The following is a 20,678-nucleotide window of genomic DNA, read 5'->3' on the forward strand; positions in this document are numbered from 1 at the left end:
CTTTATGAATGTGGTAACTAGTGGAAACCCTGCTCCCTGTGCGCACTGAGTGCTAGTGCGCGTGTGATGTTGGTCCATAGAAGGTCAATGAATTGGCATATGCTGTCGTGAGTAGATTACCTTGAAAACAACAGTAGAACATCTTGGACGCAGTCTCCAGTTTTTATTATACCTCAGTGGTTATCTCCCTTTTTTTTTATTCAACATATAAAGAAGTTGAATTATATATTCAAAATACATATTTAGCAAAGTACATAACCAAACCAAGCACACAAGTTTAAGAACAAATATATCTATATAAAAAACTTTTACAAACGGTCTTATGCCGCTTTCATGTGCCAGTCGGAACTAGGAAACTTGGAAATGTCCGACTGGCTAATGGGTTATAGTTATACATGTGCCCCGTTCAACTAGTTAGTATGTCGAAAATGTCCGAGTTTCCTAGTTCTGACTATTACATGAACGCGGCATTATATATAACATAATAATATATAATATACCATTTAGCAGACGCTTTTATCCAAAGCGACTTATATACCTTCAATTATACATATTATATCAGGTTGTATATGTTTCAAAGGCAGCAATGAGTTTCAGGGCATGATTGTTTTTAACAAATCTTAATGATTGCACAAAAATATCAAACTCTCTTTTAAATATCAATAATAATAAGTGGTTAACGTCCAAAAGCGGAAGTCGCGTCACAGGCTCTTCTTTCCAATTTCCTCCTGAAAACCGGACTCCGCATGGTCCGAGCTATCCGACACCCTTGCGAGTAGTTGAAATTTAAAACGGTTAAGGGTTATGGTCTGGACATCCCAAGGATCCCGAATAGCACACACCTTATTATACCTCATTGGGCTTGACTCACGTAAACATTACCCCCGTTGCATGATTGGTTGAAAGATTTCGGCGCGGCGTACTGTAACCAATCAGCGAATTGTTTTCCTGTCTCGGAATGTAATAAACATCGCAGACGAAGAAATAGTGAGGGAAAGGACAAATATAAACAATTTCAGGACTATGTGGAATTATAAACCAATATTTTATTCAATATAACGTTATTACTGTATTATTATTATGCACAACTATTGCTAAATTGATATCTAGCTTTTAAGAGAATGGGGCCGTGTTGTGATACGAAGAACACAGCTAGCTCGCGCTAGGCCTCTAGCTAAATTTACGCGGAAAGGGAGGGCAAGTAGCTAGCTTGCTAACTGTTTATAGGAAATACTAACGTTAGCTAGTAATTTGTGCAACGAACAAGTTAGCCAGTCACATCTAAGCAAGCAATTCCACTACCCCCTAACTAATTTGTGGTTTATTGCTTTAGCTAGTAAGCTAATTGGCAAAAATGAGCAAAAAAACTAGCTGCAGCAAAAAGTCTGCAGTCTCCGCACCGAAGAAACGATATCCGTCCCCCGAGCAGGCTGGTGAGTCCCCGCTTCCTAGTAAGTTAGCAAAAGTGGGCGACGAAGTGTCCAGTGAATTACCATCGAATTCTCATGGAAACAAAAATGGGGAAGATGGCGATAAAGTAGCAGCCAAGGAAGAGAAGAATGATGGCAATGGCGAGAGTGGACTAGATGGGCAGAAGGGACCGGGGGAGAAATTTAGTGCGACTGTCACTGCCAATAACCTAACCAACGCTGATGCACATGTCAGAGCCGCCGAGAGTGCCCCTTCTTCGGATGCACCAGTCTCTAGCGATCCAAAGAAAGTAGACACCGAGGGAAGTGCTGGTGCTGAAGATTGCCGACCCTCAACATCACTTGAACAGTCTGATTTGTCCGCAATAGCAGCCGCCAAGGCACTTGCTAGTTTCACAAGAGCAGCTGCAGATGAGGCTAAACAAACGCCCTGCTCCTCCAAAAAAGTTCGACATCATGAGAGACTGGGACACAAAGTTAAGCGTGGTGAACGTGAGTCCTCAAAGGAACGGTCAAAACCTGAAAGGGGTCGTCACACGCAGGCAGCAGCAGCAGACAGCTCTACTGCACTGCGTGGAGTTGACAGGGAGGATGCTGAGGACATGCCCGATGAGGACGACGACTCAATACCTGGATCATCCTCCACGCCAAGTTCCTTTTTCCCATCAGATAACGACGATGACGGGGAGTGCGCCATAGTATCAGTGAAGATGGCCCCAGAGATCCGACAATCATTGGCCCTTCTGGCACAGGTACAGATGAGGCTGGACGCTCTGGAGAAGAAAGGTGCGCGGCTCCACCAGCGGTTAGAGCTGAAGATGAGCCGCCAGCGCCGTCCACAACTGGACCAGCGCAGCTCAATCACACAAGCCATCCCCGGCTTCTGGGTCACAGCAGTATCCTTTTGAATACTCATACAAACACACACAGTGACACACACACACTTTTCCAGATGGTAGCAAATTACTTCATGATTCCAGTTCATGTGCCTGGATTTATGTGCCTAGATGTTGTTGAGTGTGAGTGTGTTGGTATGTTACATATATTTCTCTTGACTCAAAGCTCAACAGTTGTTGAACCACCCTCATCTCTCTGCTCACATTGACGAAACAGATGAAGACGCTCTCAGTTACATGACCAACCTTGAAGTAATTAAATAATCCCAGCGAAAATTTAATGAATCTTTAAAAATCTTCCGAATAAATGACCTATTGCTCCCCTGAAATTAAAATGTATTCTTGTCTCCTCCGTAGATTGAATCCTTCAAGAACAACAAGCTTGGCTACAGAATCGGGTTCCACTTCAGGCGGAACCCTTACTTCCAAAACCTCATCATAGTGAAGGAGCTCCACCTTGGAATGGGAGGTGAGTGACAGATCCAGTTGTCATATTGATCTTGCTTGTCCTCTCCTACGTAAATGGACCCAACTGTGACGGGGCACAGCCATGGGATATAATGGAAAATTAAGTCACCATCTCTAAACAACAGATTTTAGGATGCAACATTTGGACATTGGACAGGTGTCCCTACATATTTGACAGGTGTAGATTAGAGGTTGACACAGGAACAGGACTCCTGTGGGATTCCTGCAGGAATGGGAGTCAAGTTCGGGACAGGACCGGACAGGATCAACAGTCCACAGGGTTGGGCAGTGCAGGAAATATTTTAAACAGTTATTTTTGTGTTGTAAGCAGTTTTAGGAGGACATATCGTTTTGAATGTTTTTTTCCCCTCTACCCCTCCTCACTATAGTAACATGCATTTTTCAGTCTTCAATCACTATTTAAAAATGATAATTTTTGTATTTATTAGGATCCCCATTAGCCGCTGCAAAAGCATCAGCTGCTCTTCCTGCGGTCCACATGAAACACATAATACATAGTACAGAACATTATTAGTCAAAGACTGAAATACATACATTTAAAATGTCACACATAGCCTACATATCAGTACATACACACAATATCTAGGTCTGATACATAGTACAGTGCAAATTACAATACAAGATGTATAAAATGCCTGTGTCTCTTCAATGACTTATCAATGACCCAAGTCCAGCTCATTTAATCCCTACCATTGTGTCGCTGAGTTGTCATAATGATTCAGCAAATGTACATTATCCTAGGGGCGTTGGAAGACACAATGTAAATAACCTCATTTATGTCCCTCTTACTGCTCGGAATGCCTCTGCTGATCCTACAGCTATTGTATGCAGTAATCATATGCCTATGAACCAGAGTAATACTGTTAGCACTGAGGTGGTGTGCCCTAGCAGGAAGTCCACTATGTGCAGCTCACCCTGCACTAATAAAAAATAACCCAGAGTATGTCTACCTCTGCCAAGCTTCCCAGTAAAGCAAGAAAAATAATCAAGCATCCCAGAAAAGTGTTAAAAATAGCACACATTAACATATGTAGCTTAAGAAACAAGGTTCATGAAATCAATAATTTGCTAGTAACAGATGACATTCGTATTCTGACAATATCTGAAACTCACTTAGATAATACCTTTGATGATACAGAGGTAGCAATACGAGGTTATAACATTTACAGAAAAGACAGAAATGCCAACGGGGGCGGTGTTGCAGTCTATATTCAGAACCACATTCCTTTAAAGCTTAGCGAGGATCTTATGTTAAATACTTTTGAAGTAATATGGCTACAGGTTCACCTGCCTCACCTAAAGCCCATTCTGGTGGGAAGCTGCTATAGACCACCAAGTGCTAACAGTCAGTAGCTGGATAACATCAAATCAAATCCAATTTTATTTGCCACGTGCCAAATACAACAGGTGTAGACATTACAGTGAAATGCTTACTTTCAAGCCCTTAACCAACAATGCAGTTTTTTTAATATATATATTTTTAGAAAAAATAAAATAAAAAAAGTGTTAAGTAAAAAAATAGATAAGTAAAAGAAAAGCAAATAACTAAAGAGCAACAGTAAAATAAAATAACAGTAGGGAGGCTATATACAGGGGGGTACCGGTACAGAGTCAATGTGTGGGGGCACCGGCTAGTCGAGGTAATTGAGGTAATATGTACATGTGGGTAGAGTTAAAGTGACTATGCATAAATAATAAACAGAGTAGCAGAAAGAGGGGATGGGGTGGGGTGTGGGGGCAGTGCAAATAGTCCAGGTAGCCATGATTAGCTGTTCAGGAGGCTTATGGCTTGGGGGTAGAAGCTGTTAAGAAGCCTTTTGGACCTAGACTTGGAGCACCGGTACCGCTTGTCGTGCAGTAGCAGAGAGAACAGTCTATTACTAGGGTGGCTGGAGTCTTTGACAATTTTTAGGGCCTTCCTCTGACACCGCCTGGTATAGAGGCCCTGGATGGCAGGAAGCTTGGCCCCAGTGATGTATTGGGCCGTACGCACTACCCTCTGTAGTGCCTTGCGGTCGGAGGCCGAGCAGTTGCCATAACAGGCGGTGATGCAACCAGTCAGGATGCTCTCAATGGTGCAGCTGTATAACTTTTTGAGGATCTGAGGACCCATGCCATATCTTTTCTGTCTCCTGAGGGGGAAAAGGCTTTGTCGTGCCCTCGTCACGACTGTCTTGATGTGTTTGGACCATGATAGTTTGTTGGTGATGTGGACACCAAGGAACTTGAAGCTCTCAACCTGTTCCACTACAGCCCCGTCGATGAGAATGGGGGCGTGCTCAGTCCTCTTTTTTTTTTCCTGTAGTCCACAATCATCTCCTTTGTCTTGATCACGTTGAGGGAGAGGTTGTTATCCTGGCACCACACGGACAGGTCTCTGACCTCCTCCCTATAGGCTGTCTCATCGTTGTCGGTGATCAGGCCTACCACTGTTGTGTCGTCGGGCAACTTAATATTTTATTTTCACCTTTATTTAACCAGGTAAGCCAGTTGAGAACAAGTTCTCATTTACAACTGCGACCTGGCCAAGATAATAATAATAATAATAATATGCCATTTAGCAGACGCTTTTATCCAAAGCGACTTACAGTCATGTGTGCATACATTTTTGTGTATGGGTGGTCCCGGGGATCGAACCCACTACCCTGGCGTTACAAGCGCCGCGCTCTACCAGCTGAGCTAAAGAGGATAAAGCAAAGAACTGCGATAAAAACAACAACACAGAGTTACATATGGGGTAAACAAAACATAAAGTCAAAAATACAACAGAAAATATATATACAGTGTGTGCGAATGTAGTAAGTTATGGAGGTAAGGCAATAAATAAATAGGCCATAGTGCAAAAATAGTTACAATTTCGTAAATTAACACTGGAATGATAGATGTGCAAAAGATGATGTGCAAATACTGGGGTGCAAAATACATAACAATATGGGGAGGAGGTAGTTGGGTGGGCTAATTTCAGAATGGCTGTGTACAGGTGCAGTGATCGGTAAGCTGCTCTGACAACTGACGCTTACAGTTAGTGAGTGAGATAAGAGTCTCCAGCTTCAGAGATTTTTGCAGTTCGTTCCAGTCATTGGCAGCAGAGAACTGGAAGGAATGGCGGCCGAAGGAGGTGTTGGCTTTGGGGATGGATGGCACTGTGATAGACTACATCCAATTTGCTGAGTAGAGTGTTGGAGGCTATTTTGTAAATGACATCGCCGAAGTCAAGGATCGGTAGGATAGTCAGTTTTACGAGGGCATGTTTGGCAGCATGAGTTAAGGAGGCTTTGTTGCGAAATAGGAAGCCGGTTCTAGATCTAACTTTTGATTGGAGATGCTTAATGTGAGTCTGGAAGGAGAGTTTACAGTCTAACCAGACACCTAGGTATTTGTAGTTGTCCACATACTCTAGGTCAGACCCGCCGAGAGTAGTGATTCTATTCGGGTGGGCGGGTGCAAGCAGCGTTCGGTTGAAGAGCATGCATTTAGTTTTACTAGTGTTTAAGAGCAGTTGGAGGCTACGGAAGGAGTGTTGTATGGCGTTGAAGCTCATTTGGAGGTTTGTTAACAGTGTCCAATGAAGGGCCAGATGTATACAAAATGGTGTCGTCCGCATAGAGGTGGATCCGAGCGTCACCAGCAGCAAGAGCGACATCATTGATATGCACAGAGAATAGAGTCGGCCCGAGAATTGAACCCTGTGGCACCCCCATAGACAGCCAGCGGTCCAGACAACAGGCCCTCCGATTTGACACATTGAACTCTATCTGAGAAGTAGTTGGTGAACCAGGCGAGGCAGTCATTTGAAAAACCAAGGCTATTTAGTCTGCCAATAAGAATGCGGTGGTTGACAGAGTCGAAAGCCTTGGCCAGGTCGATGAAGACGGCTGCGCAGTACTGTCTTTTATAGATCGTGGTTATGATATCGTTTAGGACCTTGAGCGTGGCTGAGGTGCACCCATGACCAGCTCGGAAACCGGATTGCATAGCGGAGAAGGTACGGTGGGATTCGAAATGGTCGGTGATCTGTTTTGTTAACTTGGCTTTCAAATACTTTTGAAAGGCAGGGCAGGATGGATATAGGTCTGTAACAGTTTGGATCTAGAGTGTCACCCCCTTTGAAGAGGGGGATGACCGCGGCAACTTTCCAATCTCTGGGGATCTCAGACGTTACGAAAGAGAGGTTGAAAAGGCTAGTAATAGGGGTTGCGACAATTTCGGCGGCTAATTTTAGAAATAATGATGATGTGTTTGAGTCGTGCCTGGGCATGCAGTCATGGGTGAACAGGGAGTACAGGAGGGGACTGAGCACGCACACCTGAGGGGCCCCGTGTTGAGGATCAGCGTGGCAGATGTGTTGTTACCTACCCTTACCACCTAGGGGTGGTCCGTCAGGAGTTTCTGGGATAATGGTGTTGATGTGAGCCATGACCAGCCTTTCAAAGGACTTCATGGCTACAGACGTGAGTGCTACGGGTCGGTAGTCATTTAGGCAGGTTATCTTAGTGTCCTTGGGCACAGGGACTATGGTGGTGTGCTTGAAACATCTTGGTATTACAGACTCAGTCAGGGACATGTTGAAAATGTCAGTGAAGACACTTGCCAGTTGGTCAGCGCATGCTCTGAGTACACATCCTGGTAATCCGTCTGGCCCTGCGGCCTTGTGAATGTTGACCTGTGTGAAATGCTTGATAATATATGTGATAGCAATAGAGAGGTATACTTTTTGGGTGATTTCATCAGGCTGCCCACTCAAGAGAAAGCTTCAAACTATAACTAGTGCCTGCAACCTGGTTCAGGTTATCAATCAACCTACCAGAGTAGTTACAAACAGTACAGGAATGAAATCATCAACATTTATTGACCATATCTTTACAAATGCTGCAGAATTTGTTTTGAAAGCAGTATCCAAATCCATCGGATGTAGTGATTACAATATAGTAGCCATATCTAGGAAAACCAAAGTTCCAAAGGCTGGGCCTAATATTGTGTATAAGAGGTCATGCAATAAGTTTTGTAGTGATTCCTATGTTGTTGATGTGAATCATATTTGTTGGTCTGTGGTGTGTAATGACGAGCAACCAGACAATGCACATTTATGAAATTGCTTATCCCAGTTACTAATAAGCTTGTACCCATTTAAGAAAATGACTGTAAAAACTGTTAAATCCCTGTGGATTGATGAGGAATTGAAAAATGGTATGGTTGAGAGGGATGAGGCAAAAGAGATGGTCTGGTTGTACAACCGATTGGCAAACGTACTGCAAATTGAGAAATCATGTGACTAAACTGAATAAAAAGAAGAAGAAACTACACTATGAAACAAAGATAAATGACATAAAGAATGATAGTAAAAATCTTTGGAGCACCTTAAATGAAATTTTGGGCAAAAAGGCAAACTCCGCTCCATCATTCATTGGAATCAGATGGCTCATTCATCACAAAACCCACTGATATTGCCAACTACTTTAATACTTTTTTCATTGGCAAGATTAGCAAACGCTGACACTACACAGTGAGGGGAAAAAAGTATTTGATCCCCTACTGATTTTGTACGTTTGCCCACTGACAAAGACATGATCAGTCTATACTTTTAATGGTAGGTTTATTTGAACAGTGAGAGACAGAATAACAACAAAAGAATCCTGAAAAACAAATGTCAAAAATGTTCTAAATTGATTTGCATTTTAATGAGGGAAATAAGTATTTGACCCTCTGCAAAACATGACTTAGTACTTGGTGGCCAAACCCTTGTTGGCAATCACAGAGGTCAGACGTTTCTTGTAGTTGGCCACCAGGGTTGCACACATCTCAGGAGGGATTTTGTCCCACTCCTTTTTGCAGATCTTCTCCAAGTCATTAAGGTTTCGAGGCTGACGTTTGGCAACTTGAACCTTCAGCTCCCTCCACAGATTTTCTATGGGATTAAGGTCTGGAGACTGGCTAGGCCACTCCAGGACCTTAATGTGCTTCTTCTTGTTTTGGGTCATTGTCATGCTGGAATATCCATCCACGGCCCATTTTCAATGCCCTGGCTGAGGGAAGGAGGTTCTCACCCAAGACATGGCCCCGTCCATCGTTCCTTTGATGCGGTGAAGTTGTCCTGTCCCCTTAGCAGAAAAACACCCCCAAAGCATAATGTTTCCACCTCCATGTTTGATGGTGGGGATGGTGTTCTTGGTGTCATAGGCAGCATTCCTCCTCCTCCAAATACGGCGAGTTGAGTTGATGCCAAAGAGCTTGATTTTGGTCTCATCTGACCACAACACTTTCACCCAGTTCTCCTCTGAATCATTCAGATGTTCATTGGCAAACTTCAGATGGCCCTGTATATGTGCTTTCTTGAGCAGGGGGACCTTGCGGGCGCTGCAGGATTTCAGTCCTTCACAGCGTAGTGTGTTACCAATTGTTTTCTTGGTGACTATGGTCCCAGCTGCCTTGAGATCATTAACAAGATCCTCCCGTGTAGTTCTGGGCTGATTCCTCACCGTTGTCATGATCATTGCAACTCCACGAGGTGAGATCTTGCATGGAGCCCCAGGCCGAGGGAGATTGACAGGTCTTTTGTGTTTCTTCCATTTGCGAATAATCGCACCAACTGTTGTCACCGTCTCACCAAGCTACTTGGCGATGGTCTTGTAGCCCATTCCAGCCTTGTGTAGGTATACAATATTGTCCCTGACATCCTTGGAGAGCTCTTTGGTCTTGGCCATGGTGGAGAGTTTGGAATCTGATTGATTGCTTCTGTGGACAGGTGTCTTTTATACAGGTAACAAACTGAGATTAAGAGCACTCCCTTTAAGAGTGTGCTCCTAATCTCAGCTCGTTACCTGTATAAAAGACACCTGGGATCCAGAAATCTTTCTGATTGCGAGGGGGTCAAATACTTATTTCCCTCATTAAAATGCAAATCAATTTATAATATTTTTGACATGCGTTTTTCTGGATTTTCTGTTTTTATTCTGTCTCTCACTGTTCAAATAAACCTACCATTAAAATTATAGACTGATCATGTCTTTGTCAGTGGGCAAACGCACAAAATCAGCAGGGGATCAAATACTTTTTTCCCTCACTGTATATCTGACCAAATTCTGAAAGACAAGCAGTAGTCCCGTGTAGCTCAGTTGGTAGAGCATGGCGCTTGCAACGCCAGGGTTGTGGGTTCGATTCCCACGGGGGACCAGTATGAAAACAGTATGAAAATGTATGCAATCACTAACTGTAAGTCGCTCTGGATAAGAGCGTCTGCTAAATGACTAAAATGTAAAAAAAAATATATATATATATTGACATTTTTAATTCCGTAAGGTAAGTGTGGAAGAGGTGAAAAAAATATTATTGTCGATCAACAATGACAAGTCACTGGGGTCTGACAACTTGGTTGGAAAATTACTAAGGATAATAGCGGATGATATTGCCACTCCTATTTGCCATATCTTCAATTTAAGCCTACTAGAAAATGTGTGCCCTCAGGCCAGGAGGGAAGCAAAAGTTATTCCCCTACTTAAGAATAGTAAATCCCCCTTAACTGGCTCAAATAGCCGACCAATCAGCCTGTTACCAACCCTTAGTAAACTTTTGGAAAAATTGTGTTTGATCAGATAAAATACTATTTTACAGTAAACAAATTGACAACAGACTTTCAGCACGCTTATGGGGAAGGACATTCAACAAGCACAGCACTTACACAAATGACTGATGATTGGCTGAGAGAAATTGATGATAAAAAGGTTGTGGGGGCTGTTTTGTTAGACTTCAGTGCGGCCTTTGACATTATCAATCATAGTCTGTTGCTGGAAAAACGTTTGTTATGGCTTTACACCCCCTGCTATATTGTGGATAAAGAGTTACCTGTCTAACCGAACACAGAGGGTGTTCTTTAATGGAAGCCTCAAACAAAATCCAGGTAGAATCAAGAATTCCCAAGAGCAGCTGTCTAGGCCCCTTACTTTTTTCAATCTTTACTAATGACATGCCACTGGCTTTGAGTAAAGCCAGTGTGTCTATGTATGCGCATGACTCAACACTATACACATCAGCTACCACAGCGACTGAAATGACAGCAACACTTAACAAAGAGCTGCAGTTAGTTTCAGAATGGGTGGCAAGGAATAAGTTAGTCCTAAATATTTCTAAAACTAAAAGCATTGTATTTGGGACAAATCATTTACTAAAGCCTAAACCTCAACTAAATCTTGTAATGAATAATGTGGAAATTGAGCAAGTTGAGGAGACTAAATTGCTTGGAGTAACCCTGGATTTTAAACTGTCATGGTCAAAACATATTGATACAACAGTAGCTAGGATGGGGAGAAGTCTGTCTATAATAAAGGACTGATCTGCATTCTTAACAGCACTATCAACAAGGCAGGTCCTACAGGCCCTAGTTTTGTCGCACCTAAACTAATGTTCAGTCGTGTGGTCAGGTGCCACAAAGAGGGACTAACATTAATAATATGAATGTCAATCTCTCCTGGCTCAAAGTGGAGGAGAGATTGACTTCATCACTACTTGTATTTGTCAGAGGTATTGACATGTTGAATGCACCGAGCTGTCTGTTTGAACTATTGGTACACAGCTCAGACACCCATGCATACCCCACAAGGCATGCAACCAGAGGTCTCTTCATAGTCCCCAAGTCAAGAACAGACTATGGGAGGCGCACAGTACTACATAGAGCCATGACTACATAGAACTCTATTCCACATCAAGTAAGTCATGCCAGCAGTAAAATTAGATTTAAAAAAACTGATAAAAATATACCTTATGGTACAGCAGGGACTGTGAAGCCACACAAAAATAGACGCATGCATACACACAAACGATAACATACACACTTTTGTATATGCAAAAGATGTCGCCGAAGGAGATGGCGGCCTCGCGACTAGCTCTTAGGAAACTCTGCAGTATTTTGTTTTTATGTATTCTTTTTTACATGTTTAGCTCAGGAAATATTTTGTGTCGTTACATACAGCCGGGAAGAACTATTGGATATCAGAGCGGCGGTAACTCACCAGAACTACCAGCATTAAGACCAGGAATACGACTTCCCCGAATCAGATCCTTTGTTCACTCTCCCCAGAGCAATTGAACTGATTCCAGAGGCCCACCCAAAACATCTCCGGCGGAGGAGAGGCACTCGAGGCGGCCTGCTGGTTCGACTTAGGAGGCGCGCACACTACCTACCGCTTCCGAGTATGTTACTCGCTAATATTCAGTCTTTGGATAACAAAGTTGATTAGCTCAGGGCATTAGCTCAGGGCAAGGATTTCTTTCCAGAGAGACATCAGGGCCTGTAACATACTTTGTTTCACTGAAACATGGCTCCCTTGGGATACTCGGAATCGGTCCAGCCAGAGGGATTCTCAGTTCATCGCGCAGGTAGGAATAAATATCTCTCCGGGAAGCAGAAGGGCGGAGGTGTGTGTTTCATGATTAACGACTTATGGTGTAATGGTAGTAACATACAGGAACTCAAGTCCTTTTGTTCACCCAACCTAGAATACCTCACAATCAAATGCCGACCGTATTATCTCCCAAGAGAATTTTCCTCTGTTATAGCCACAGCCGTTTATATCCCCCATCAAGCCGATACCACGACGACCCTCAAAGAATTTCACTGGACATTATGCAAACTGGAAACCACATATCCTGAGGCTGCATTTATTGTAGATGGGGATTTTAACAAAGCAAATTTGAGGACTAGGCTGCCGACGTTCTATCAACATATCAACTGTAGTACTTGCACTGCTAAAACACTGGACCACTGTTATTCAAACTTCCGCAATGCTTACAAGGCCCTCCCCCGCCCTCCTTTCGGCAAATCTGACCACGACTCCATGTTGCTTCTTTCTCCCTTCCTATGGGCAGAAACTCAAACAGGAAGTATCCGTGCTAAGGACTATTCAATGCTGGTCTGACCAATCGGAATCCACGCTTCTGGATTGTTTTGATCACGCGGACTGTGGTATGTTCCGGATAACTTGCGAAAATAATTTAGAAGAATACACCGATGCGGTAACTGAGTATATCAGGAAGTGTATAGGAGATGTCGTACCCACTGTGACTATTAAAACCTACACTAACCAGAAAGCGTGGATAGATGGCAGCATTCGCGCGAAACTGAAAGCGCGAACCACTGCATTTAACCATGGCAAGGTGACTAGGAATATGGCAGAATAAAAAAACGGTAGTTATTCACTCCGCAAGGCAATCAAACAAGCAAAACGTCAGTATAGAGACAAAGTGGAGTCGCAATTCAACGGCTCAGACACGAGACGTATGTGGCAGGGTCTACAGACAATCACGGACTACAAAAGGAAAACCGGCCACGTCGCCGAGACCGATGTCTTGCTTCCGGACAAGCTAAACACCTTCTTCGCCCGCTTTGAGGATAACACAGTGCCACCGAAGCGGCCCGCTACCAAGGACTGTGGGCTCTCCTTCTCCGTGGCCGACATGAGTAAAACATTTAAATGTGTTAACCCTCGCAAGGCTGCCGGCCCAGACGGCATCCCTAGCCGCATCCTCATAGCATGCGCAGACCAGCTGGCTGGTGTGTTTTACGTACACATTCAATCTCTCCCTATCCCAGTCTGCTGTCCCCACATGCTTCAAGATGGCCACCGTTGTACCCAAGAAAGCAAAGGTAACTGAACTAAATGACTATCGCCCCGTAGCACTCACCTCTGTCATCATGAAGCGCTTTGAGAGACTAGTCAAGGATCATATCACCTCTACCTTACCTGCCACCCTAGACCCACTTCAATTTGCTTACCGCCCCAATAGATCCACAGACGATGCAATCGCCATCACTCTGCACACTGCCCTATCCCATCTGGACAAGAGGAATACCTATGTAAGAATGCTCTTTTATTGACTATAGCTCAGCATTCAACACCATAGTACCCTCCAAGCTCATCATTAACCTCTTAAGGATCGGACCCTTTTTTTCAATTTTCACCTAAAATGACATACCCAAATCTAACTGCCTGTAGCTCAGGACCTGAAGCAAGGATATGCATATTCTTGATACCATTTGAAAGGAAACACTTTGAAGTTTGTGGAAATGTGAAATGAATGTAGGAGAATATAACACATTACATCTGGTAAAATATAATACAAACAAAAGGAATGACTAGGAATATGGCAGAATACAAACAGTGTAGTTACTCACTCCGCAAGGCAATCAAACAAGCAAAACGTCAGTATAGAGACAAAGTGGAGTCGCAATTCAACGGCTCAGACACGAGACGTATGTGGCAGGGTCTACAGACAATCACGGACTACAAAAGGAAAACCGGCCACGTCGCCGAGACCGATGTCTTGCTTCCGGACAAGCTAAACACCTTCTTCGCCCGCTTTGAGGATAACACAGTGCCACCGAAGCGGCCCGCTACCAAGGACTGTGGGCTCTCCTTCTCCGTGGCCGACATGAGTAAAACATTTAAATGTGTTAACCCTCGCAAGGCTGCCGGCCCAGTTTTCTAATTTTTTTTTGTTCCATAATCTTTGAAATGAAAGAGAAAGGCCACTAAATAATATTACAGTTTAGGTGCAATTTAGATTTTGGCCACTAAATGGCAGCAGTGTATGTGTAAAGGTTCAGATTGATCCAGTGAAGCATTGCAATACTGGACTATTTTTTAATCAAGTCTGCCCAAATGTGCCGAATTGGTCAATTGATACATTTTCAAGTACATAACTATAGAGAACATCCTACATTTGAATATAAACATGATTTTTTCAAACAAAACTATGCTACATTTTATCTCTGGGACCCTTAGGATGACAAATCAGAGCAAGATTACTGACTGTAAGTACATTATTTACCTTCAGAGGTGAATGTATCAAACCAGTTGCCGTGATAAGTTGTGTTGTTGTTGTGCACTCCTCAAACAATAGCATGGTATTTTTTCACTGTAATAGCTACTGTAAATTGGACAGTGCAATTAGATTAACAAGAATTTAAACTTTCTGACCATATAAGACATGTCTATGTCCTGGAAAGTTTGCTGTTACTTACAACAGTCAAGTTAGCTCAACCGTCCCGTATACGGGACACCGATCCCATAGAGATTAAGCTTGAGGCCCTGGGTCTGAACCCCCCCCTGTGCGACTGGGTCCTGGACTTCCTGACGGGCCGCCCCCAGGTGGTGAAGGTAGGGAACAACACCTCCGCTTTGCTGATCCTCAACACTGGGGCCCCACAAGGGTGCGTGCTCAGCCCACTCCTGTACTTCCTGTTCATCCATGACTGCGTGGCTTGGCACCTAAATTTGGCTTGGCACCTAAAATTTGGCTTGGCACCTAAAACCCTCACAAACTTTTACAGATGCACAATTGAGAGCATCCTGTCAGGCTGTATCACCGGCTGGTACGGCAACTGCATCGCCTGCAACAGCAAGGCTCTCCAGAGGTTGGTGCTGTCTGCACAACGCATTACCGGGGGCAAACTACCCGCCCTCCAGGACACCTACAACACCCGATGTCACAGGAAGGCCAAAAAGATCATCAAGGCCATCAACCACCCGAGCCACTGCCTGTTCACCCCGCTATCATCCAGACAGCTTGCTATCTAGGGATACACCCAGAAGTTTAGTCTCCTCAACTTGCTCGATAGCCACATTATTCAATAATAGATCTAAACGAGGTTGAGCTAGTGATTTGTCCCAAAAATTATGCTTTTAGTTTTTTTGATATTTTGCACCAGCCTATTGCTAGTTACCCATTCTAAAACTGACTGGAGCTCAATGTTAATTGTCTCAGTTATTTATTTTACTGTTGCAAATCAAACTTTATTTGTCACATTCGCCAAATACAACAGGTGTAGACCTTACCGTGAAATGCTTACTACAAGCCCTTAACCAACAATGCAGTTCAAGAAAGAGGTTAAGAAAATATTTACCAAATAAACGAAAGTAAAAAATAATAAAGTAACACAATAAAATAACAATAACGAGGCTATATACTATCTACAGGGGGTACCGGTACCAAGTCAATGTGTGGGGGTGCAGATTAGTCGAGGTCATTTGTACATGTAGGTAGGGGTAACGTGACTATACATACAGTGGGGGGAAAAAGTATTTGATCCCCTGCTGATTTTGTATGTTTGCCCACTGACAGACATGATCAGTCTATAATTTTAATGGTAGGTTTATTTGAACAGTGAGAGACAGAATAACAACAAAAAAATCCAGAAAAAAACGCATGTCAAAAATGTTATAAATTGATTTGCATTTTAATTAGGAAAATAAGTATTTGACCCCTCTGCAAAACATGACTTAGTACTTGGTGGCAAAACCCTTGTTGGCAATCACAGAGGTCAGACGTTTCTTGTAGTTGGCCACCCGTTTTGCACATATCTCAGGAAGGATTTTGTTCCACTCCTCTTTGCAGATCTTCTCCAAGTCATTAAGGTTTCGAGGCTGACGTTTGGCAACTCGAACCTTCAGCTCCCTCCACAGATTTTCTATGGGATTAAGGTCTGGAGACTGGCTAGGCCACTCCAGGACCTTAATGTGCTTCTTCTTGAGCTACTCCTTTGTTGCCTTGGCCGTGTGTTTTGGGTCATTGTCATGCTGGAATACCCATCCACGACCCATTTCCAATGCCCTGGCTGAGGGAAGGAGGTTCTCACCCAAGATTTGACGGTACATGGCCCCGTCCATCGTCCCTTTGATGCGGTGAAGTTGTCCTGTCCCCTTAGCAGAAAAACACCCCCAAAGCATAATGTTTCCACCTCCACGTTTGAAGGTGGGGATGGTGTTCTTGGGGTCATAGGCAGCATTCCTCCTCCTCCAAACACAGCGAGTTGAGTTGATGCCAAAGAGCTCCATTTTGGTCTCATCTGACCACAACACTTTCACCCAGTTCTCCTCTGAATCATTCAGATGTTCATTGGCAAACTTCAGACGGCCCTGTATATGTGCTTTCTTGAGCAGGGGGACCTTGCGGGCACTGCAGGATTTCAGTCCTTCACAGCTAAGTGTGTTACCAATTGTTTTCTTGGTGACTATGGTCCCAGCTGCCTTGAGATCATTGACAAGAACTTTCCATGTAGTTCTGGGCTGATTCCTCACCGTTCTCAGGAACATTGCAACTCCACGAGGTGAGATCTTGCATGGAGCCCCAGGCCGAGGGAGATTGACAGTTATTTTGTGTTTCTTACATTTGCGAATAATCGCACCAACTGTTGTCACCTTCTCACCCAGCTGCTTGGCGATGGTCTTGTAGCCCATTCCAGCCTTGTGTAGGTCTACAATCTTGTCCCTGACATTCTTGGAGAGCTCTTTGGTCTTGGCCATGGTGGAGATTTTGGAATCTGATTGATTGATTGCTTCTGTGGACAGGTGTCTTTTATACAGGTAACAAGCTGAGATTAGGAGCACTTTAAGTTATTTCTGATTTCTGCACGTCAAAAAATGTTGCACATTAAAATGAGCACTGGACGGGAGTAATTTTATATCGGGACAGGACAGGAAAGTTGTCGGTCATAGAACTGTTGCGGAAACCGGACAGTACGGGGAAAATATTGACAGGACAAGACTCCTGTGTCTACACAGAGGTGTAAATTAGGCCAATAATGACAATATCCTTCCCCTGTTACATGTCCTCTCACAGGATCTCCGGTGTCTTTCTCCGACCCCATCCTGTGGTACCGCGGGCAGAACCTGACACTCCACAGTGAGCCCAGGAGATCGGGACGCGGCATCTACCAGACCTTCTTCAGCTGGTTCAGCGACCACACCAGTCCTGGCCGGGACGATATAGCACAGGTAACAGCATGCTCACTGCCTGGCACAGGTTGAGAGCTGGTGCACAGTCTGAGATGCGTGGAGTATTCCAGCACAGACACATTTTACATTTTAGTTGACAGATTCTTCACCTAGTTGGCTCAGTGATTCGAACCAGCGACCTTTCGGTTACTGGCCCAACGCTCTTAGCCGCTATTTGCCGCCCATTGAACATTGCACAGATCCACTGGTGACCACACAACTGACTTTATTTTAGGCTCTATAACACTCAAGGTTACTGCACTATTCCAACACACACTTCTTCTCTCTTTGTTCCGTGTGAATCTAAAGATACTGAAGGATGACCTTTTCAGAAACCCTCTGAGATACTACCTGACTCCACTGTGGGAACCCAGGCAGAATGGCAGGTAAGCTGCCCAACAAAACCTCTTCTTGTGGAACTAAGTTCAATAAGGACTTTTCCATCTTCATGATACTATTACCATGCTATTACCACTTTATTCTGTGTTGTAATGTATAATAATAATGTAGCCTAAAACGCTACCAAACACTTTAATTAGAAAGCATTTTGTGTAAAAAAACAAGACATGACAGGTCTCTTGATTGTCATAACTATCACAACTAGGGATGCAAATTTCAGTCAATTTTGCTCCCGACTAACCAATCCCCATTATCCGGTCAACAAACTATTACATTTTTCCCAAACAGTAAATTGACTGACCAACAGAAAATACTATGCATGCATAGTATGAAAAATGTATGCACTGGATAAGAGCGTCTGCTAAATGACTAAAATGTCAATGTAAAATACCACTGGACTAGTTGCATACAAGGAACATACATTTTTCATCAAGAGCTTAATGGAAACAGGCAACAATAGCAAGCCTATCGTCTTACAGTCAAAAGGCTATAGCCTATTATTGAAAATGCAACTCTTGTAATGAAGCAGCTAATAAAATGTCATTTTCAAACATTTGCCAAAATGCATTTAGCTGGAAAACAGTTCTAAACAGCGCACCTAATGCGAGTGGTTCCATATGTTTCTAACAGAGATTTTCATCTCTGTCAGAAACTTAGAAAGAGGGGGAATCTAATAGCAACAACTAGGATAGGTTGCTAATATGACTAGGATTGTGCCTTTTGGCTTCTGGACAACAAAATAAAGTTGATATGAAAACCAATTGAACACCAGAGAAATGCTGGTTAATGGCATGAGGAAGTCTTATTAAAATAATAGCCTCCATGTTTCTATGGATGGATTTTTGCAAGGCTACTTTGAAGCAAGGTAAGACGTGCCTCATTTGAAGTAAAGTAAAATGTTCAGGTTTCAAACAATTATACTGCCTCAAGTTCGCATCGCAAAGTGGTGGGTGACGCGCTGATAGCCTGCCTACCGTTTACTTTATATGCACTCGAATGGCGAATGGGAGGCACACTTTAATTACGAGTTGAGATTGAGAAATGAAAGTGGCTATTTTTAATCATGGTGATCAAAACAGTTTTTAACACGCGATGACTGGGCTGACAAAAGCACTTTTCACTCCAGTAGCAGCTTTTTGAGGAGCTACTCTCACGCTGTCTGACAGGTGGTAGGCTATTCCGCTCCTCAAACTAGGCTCTGTATGCTCTGCGTGTGTGATAAATAAGATACATGATGACTAACTAAAATACACACTCGCCAATTTAATTCCACACAATTATGCAAATTAACCTATAGACCGATAAGCATGACTGGTCAAATGTATTTTCAGCTGCTAACTAATTAACGGTTAATTGTTAACATCCCTGATCACAACATGCAGTTCCAACAGCACCAGTGGGCCCAAGCCAGCTGACAACCGCAACAGGGATGATTGTGTGGTGATCTCTGACTCGGATGATGATGAAGAGCAGGCTGAAGAGCAGGCTAAGCCTGGAAGAGGTCGTAGCAGGGAAGAGGAGGATGAAGGTGAGGATGGGGGCCGAGATGCAGGTAAGTGAAGACTGTAAGGGAGCTGATTCCAATCCTTTAGGGCCACACTGTCTGCTGGTTTACTTCTACCTCCTGAGAAATGTGTAGAACTGTGTAGTAAGATGTCCCTGTATGAGGAATGCAGGTGAAATTGTCCACAAGCAGAAATGTTATACGAAAACCACATAGAATGTGGAAGGTTGTTGGATCTGCTGGTCAGCTTTGCAGCTCAGTTCAGAACATGAAGTCATTGTTTGGATGAAAGTCTATTTATTTGAATGGTTCAGGAAGACTTTGTGATTTTTACATGCAAACTCAGCAGCTTATTCACACTGATCTGCCAATTTTCTGCAAAATCCAGTAGACCCAAAGACTGTTCGTACATTAAATAAGGGGTATTTGTACAATCATTGGAAGTTATTTTTTAAACGTTTACTAGGTGTTAAGGTGTGCTTTGTTTATACATTTTGGTTACCTGATACTTCAATTCACATCTCACTGTTTTCACCATTCACACACATTTTATTGCAGGAGGAACTAAGATCAAGAGTTTTGACCAATTGTACAAAATAATTATATTCCTTCTGGGCATTCACCATAATCCAGTGTTAAACCCCTGTTTATATCCCATGCTAATCAAGCCATTTGCTCAAAGTGGGAAACTCATTATAAAAGGTCTGATCATCTCCATTCTCCAGGCTCTGATGACAGCGACCAGGAGGCCAGAGAGGATGAGGACTCATCGTACAGAGAGAAGGATGAAGAAGTGGATGAATCACGAGGTCGCGAGGTTCGAGGCCAAGATGACGAGGAGGATATTGAGGTGGACGAAGAAGAGGACGAGTGTTAGATTGTTCGTGCTTCCCAGTTTCCCTTTTTCTTATTATGCACAAAATCTCAATTATTATTAATACATTCTAAATGCTTAACTGCATTTTAAAATCAGGGTCAATTAAAAAAGCCAAGACACCATGTTTTGACCTCTATTGGTTGTCCCACCAATTGGGTGCCTTTTGAGTACTGTAACTTGGTGAAAAAAAAATACTTTTTGTTTCACCTTTTAAAATTCTGTCATAAAGAGCACATGTTCAACTTAATCAAACATGTTTTCCCATTTAGAGATGCAAATATATATATATATATACACAGTGAGGGGAAAAAGTATTTG

General features: G+C 43.2%; 1 protein-coding gene across 2 annotated transcripts; it reads left to right on the forward strand.

The window, feature by feature from the left end:
• Window positions 1–848: 848 nt before the first annotated feature.
• LOC121545662 (testis-specific Y-encoded-like protein 4) lies at window positions 849–20,617 on the forward strand. 2 transcript variants are annotated; one of them, XM_041856404.2, is made up of 7 exons: window positions 849–2,326; window positions 2,501–2,578; window positions 2,684–2,795; window positions 17,426–17,580; window positions 17,890–17,966; window positions 19,362–19,507; window positions 20,209–20,617. In XM_041856404.2, the coding sequence occupies exons 1-7, from the start codon at window positions 1,355–1,357 to the stop codon at window positions 20,358–20,360; spliced, it is 1,692 nt and encodes a 563-aa protein (XP_041712338.1). In that variant the 5' UTR covers window positions 849–1,354; the 3' UTR covers window positions 20,361–20,617. The 2 variants fall into 2 exon arrangements, with proteins under 2 accessions (XP_041712338.1, XP_041712336.1); XM_041856402.2 differs by having other exon boundaries at window positions 852–2,326; window positions 19,362–19,531.
• The last annotated feature ends 61 nt before the right edge of the window (window positions 20,618–20,678 follow it).

Source organism: Coregonus clupeaformis, chromosome 30 (genome assembly GCF_020615455.1).
Source record: "Coregonus clupeaformis isolate EN_2021a chromosome 30, ASM2061545v1, whole genome shotgun sequence".
In the NCBI taxonomy this organism is placed as follows: domain Eukaryota; kingdom Metazoa; phylum Chordata; class Actinopteri; order Salmoniformes; family Salmonidae; genus Coregonus; species Coregonus clupeaformis.

Bases quoted from the DNA above. Each gene is read 5' to 3' on its own strand.
- LOC121545662 (XM_041856402.2), top strand. From the start codon at position 1,355: ATGAGCAAAAAAACTAGCTGCAGCAAAAAGTCTGCAGTCTCCGCACCG. The intron at 2,327-2,500 runs GTATCCTTTTGA...AAAGCTCAACAG, and splicing joins CCGGCTTCTGGGTCACAGCA to TTGTTGAACCACCCTCATCT. The intron at 19,532-20,208 runs GTAAGTGAAGAC...TCCATTCTCCAG, and splicing joins GGATGGGGGCCGAGATGCAG to GCTCTGATGACAGCGACCAG.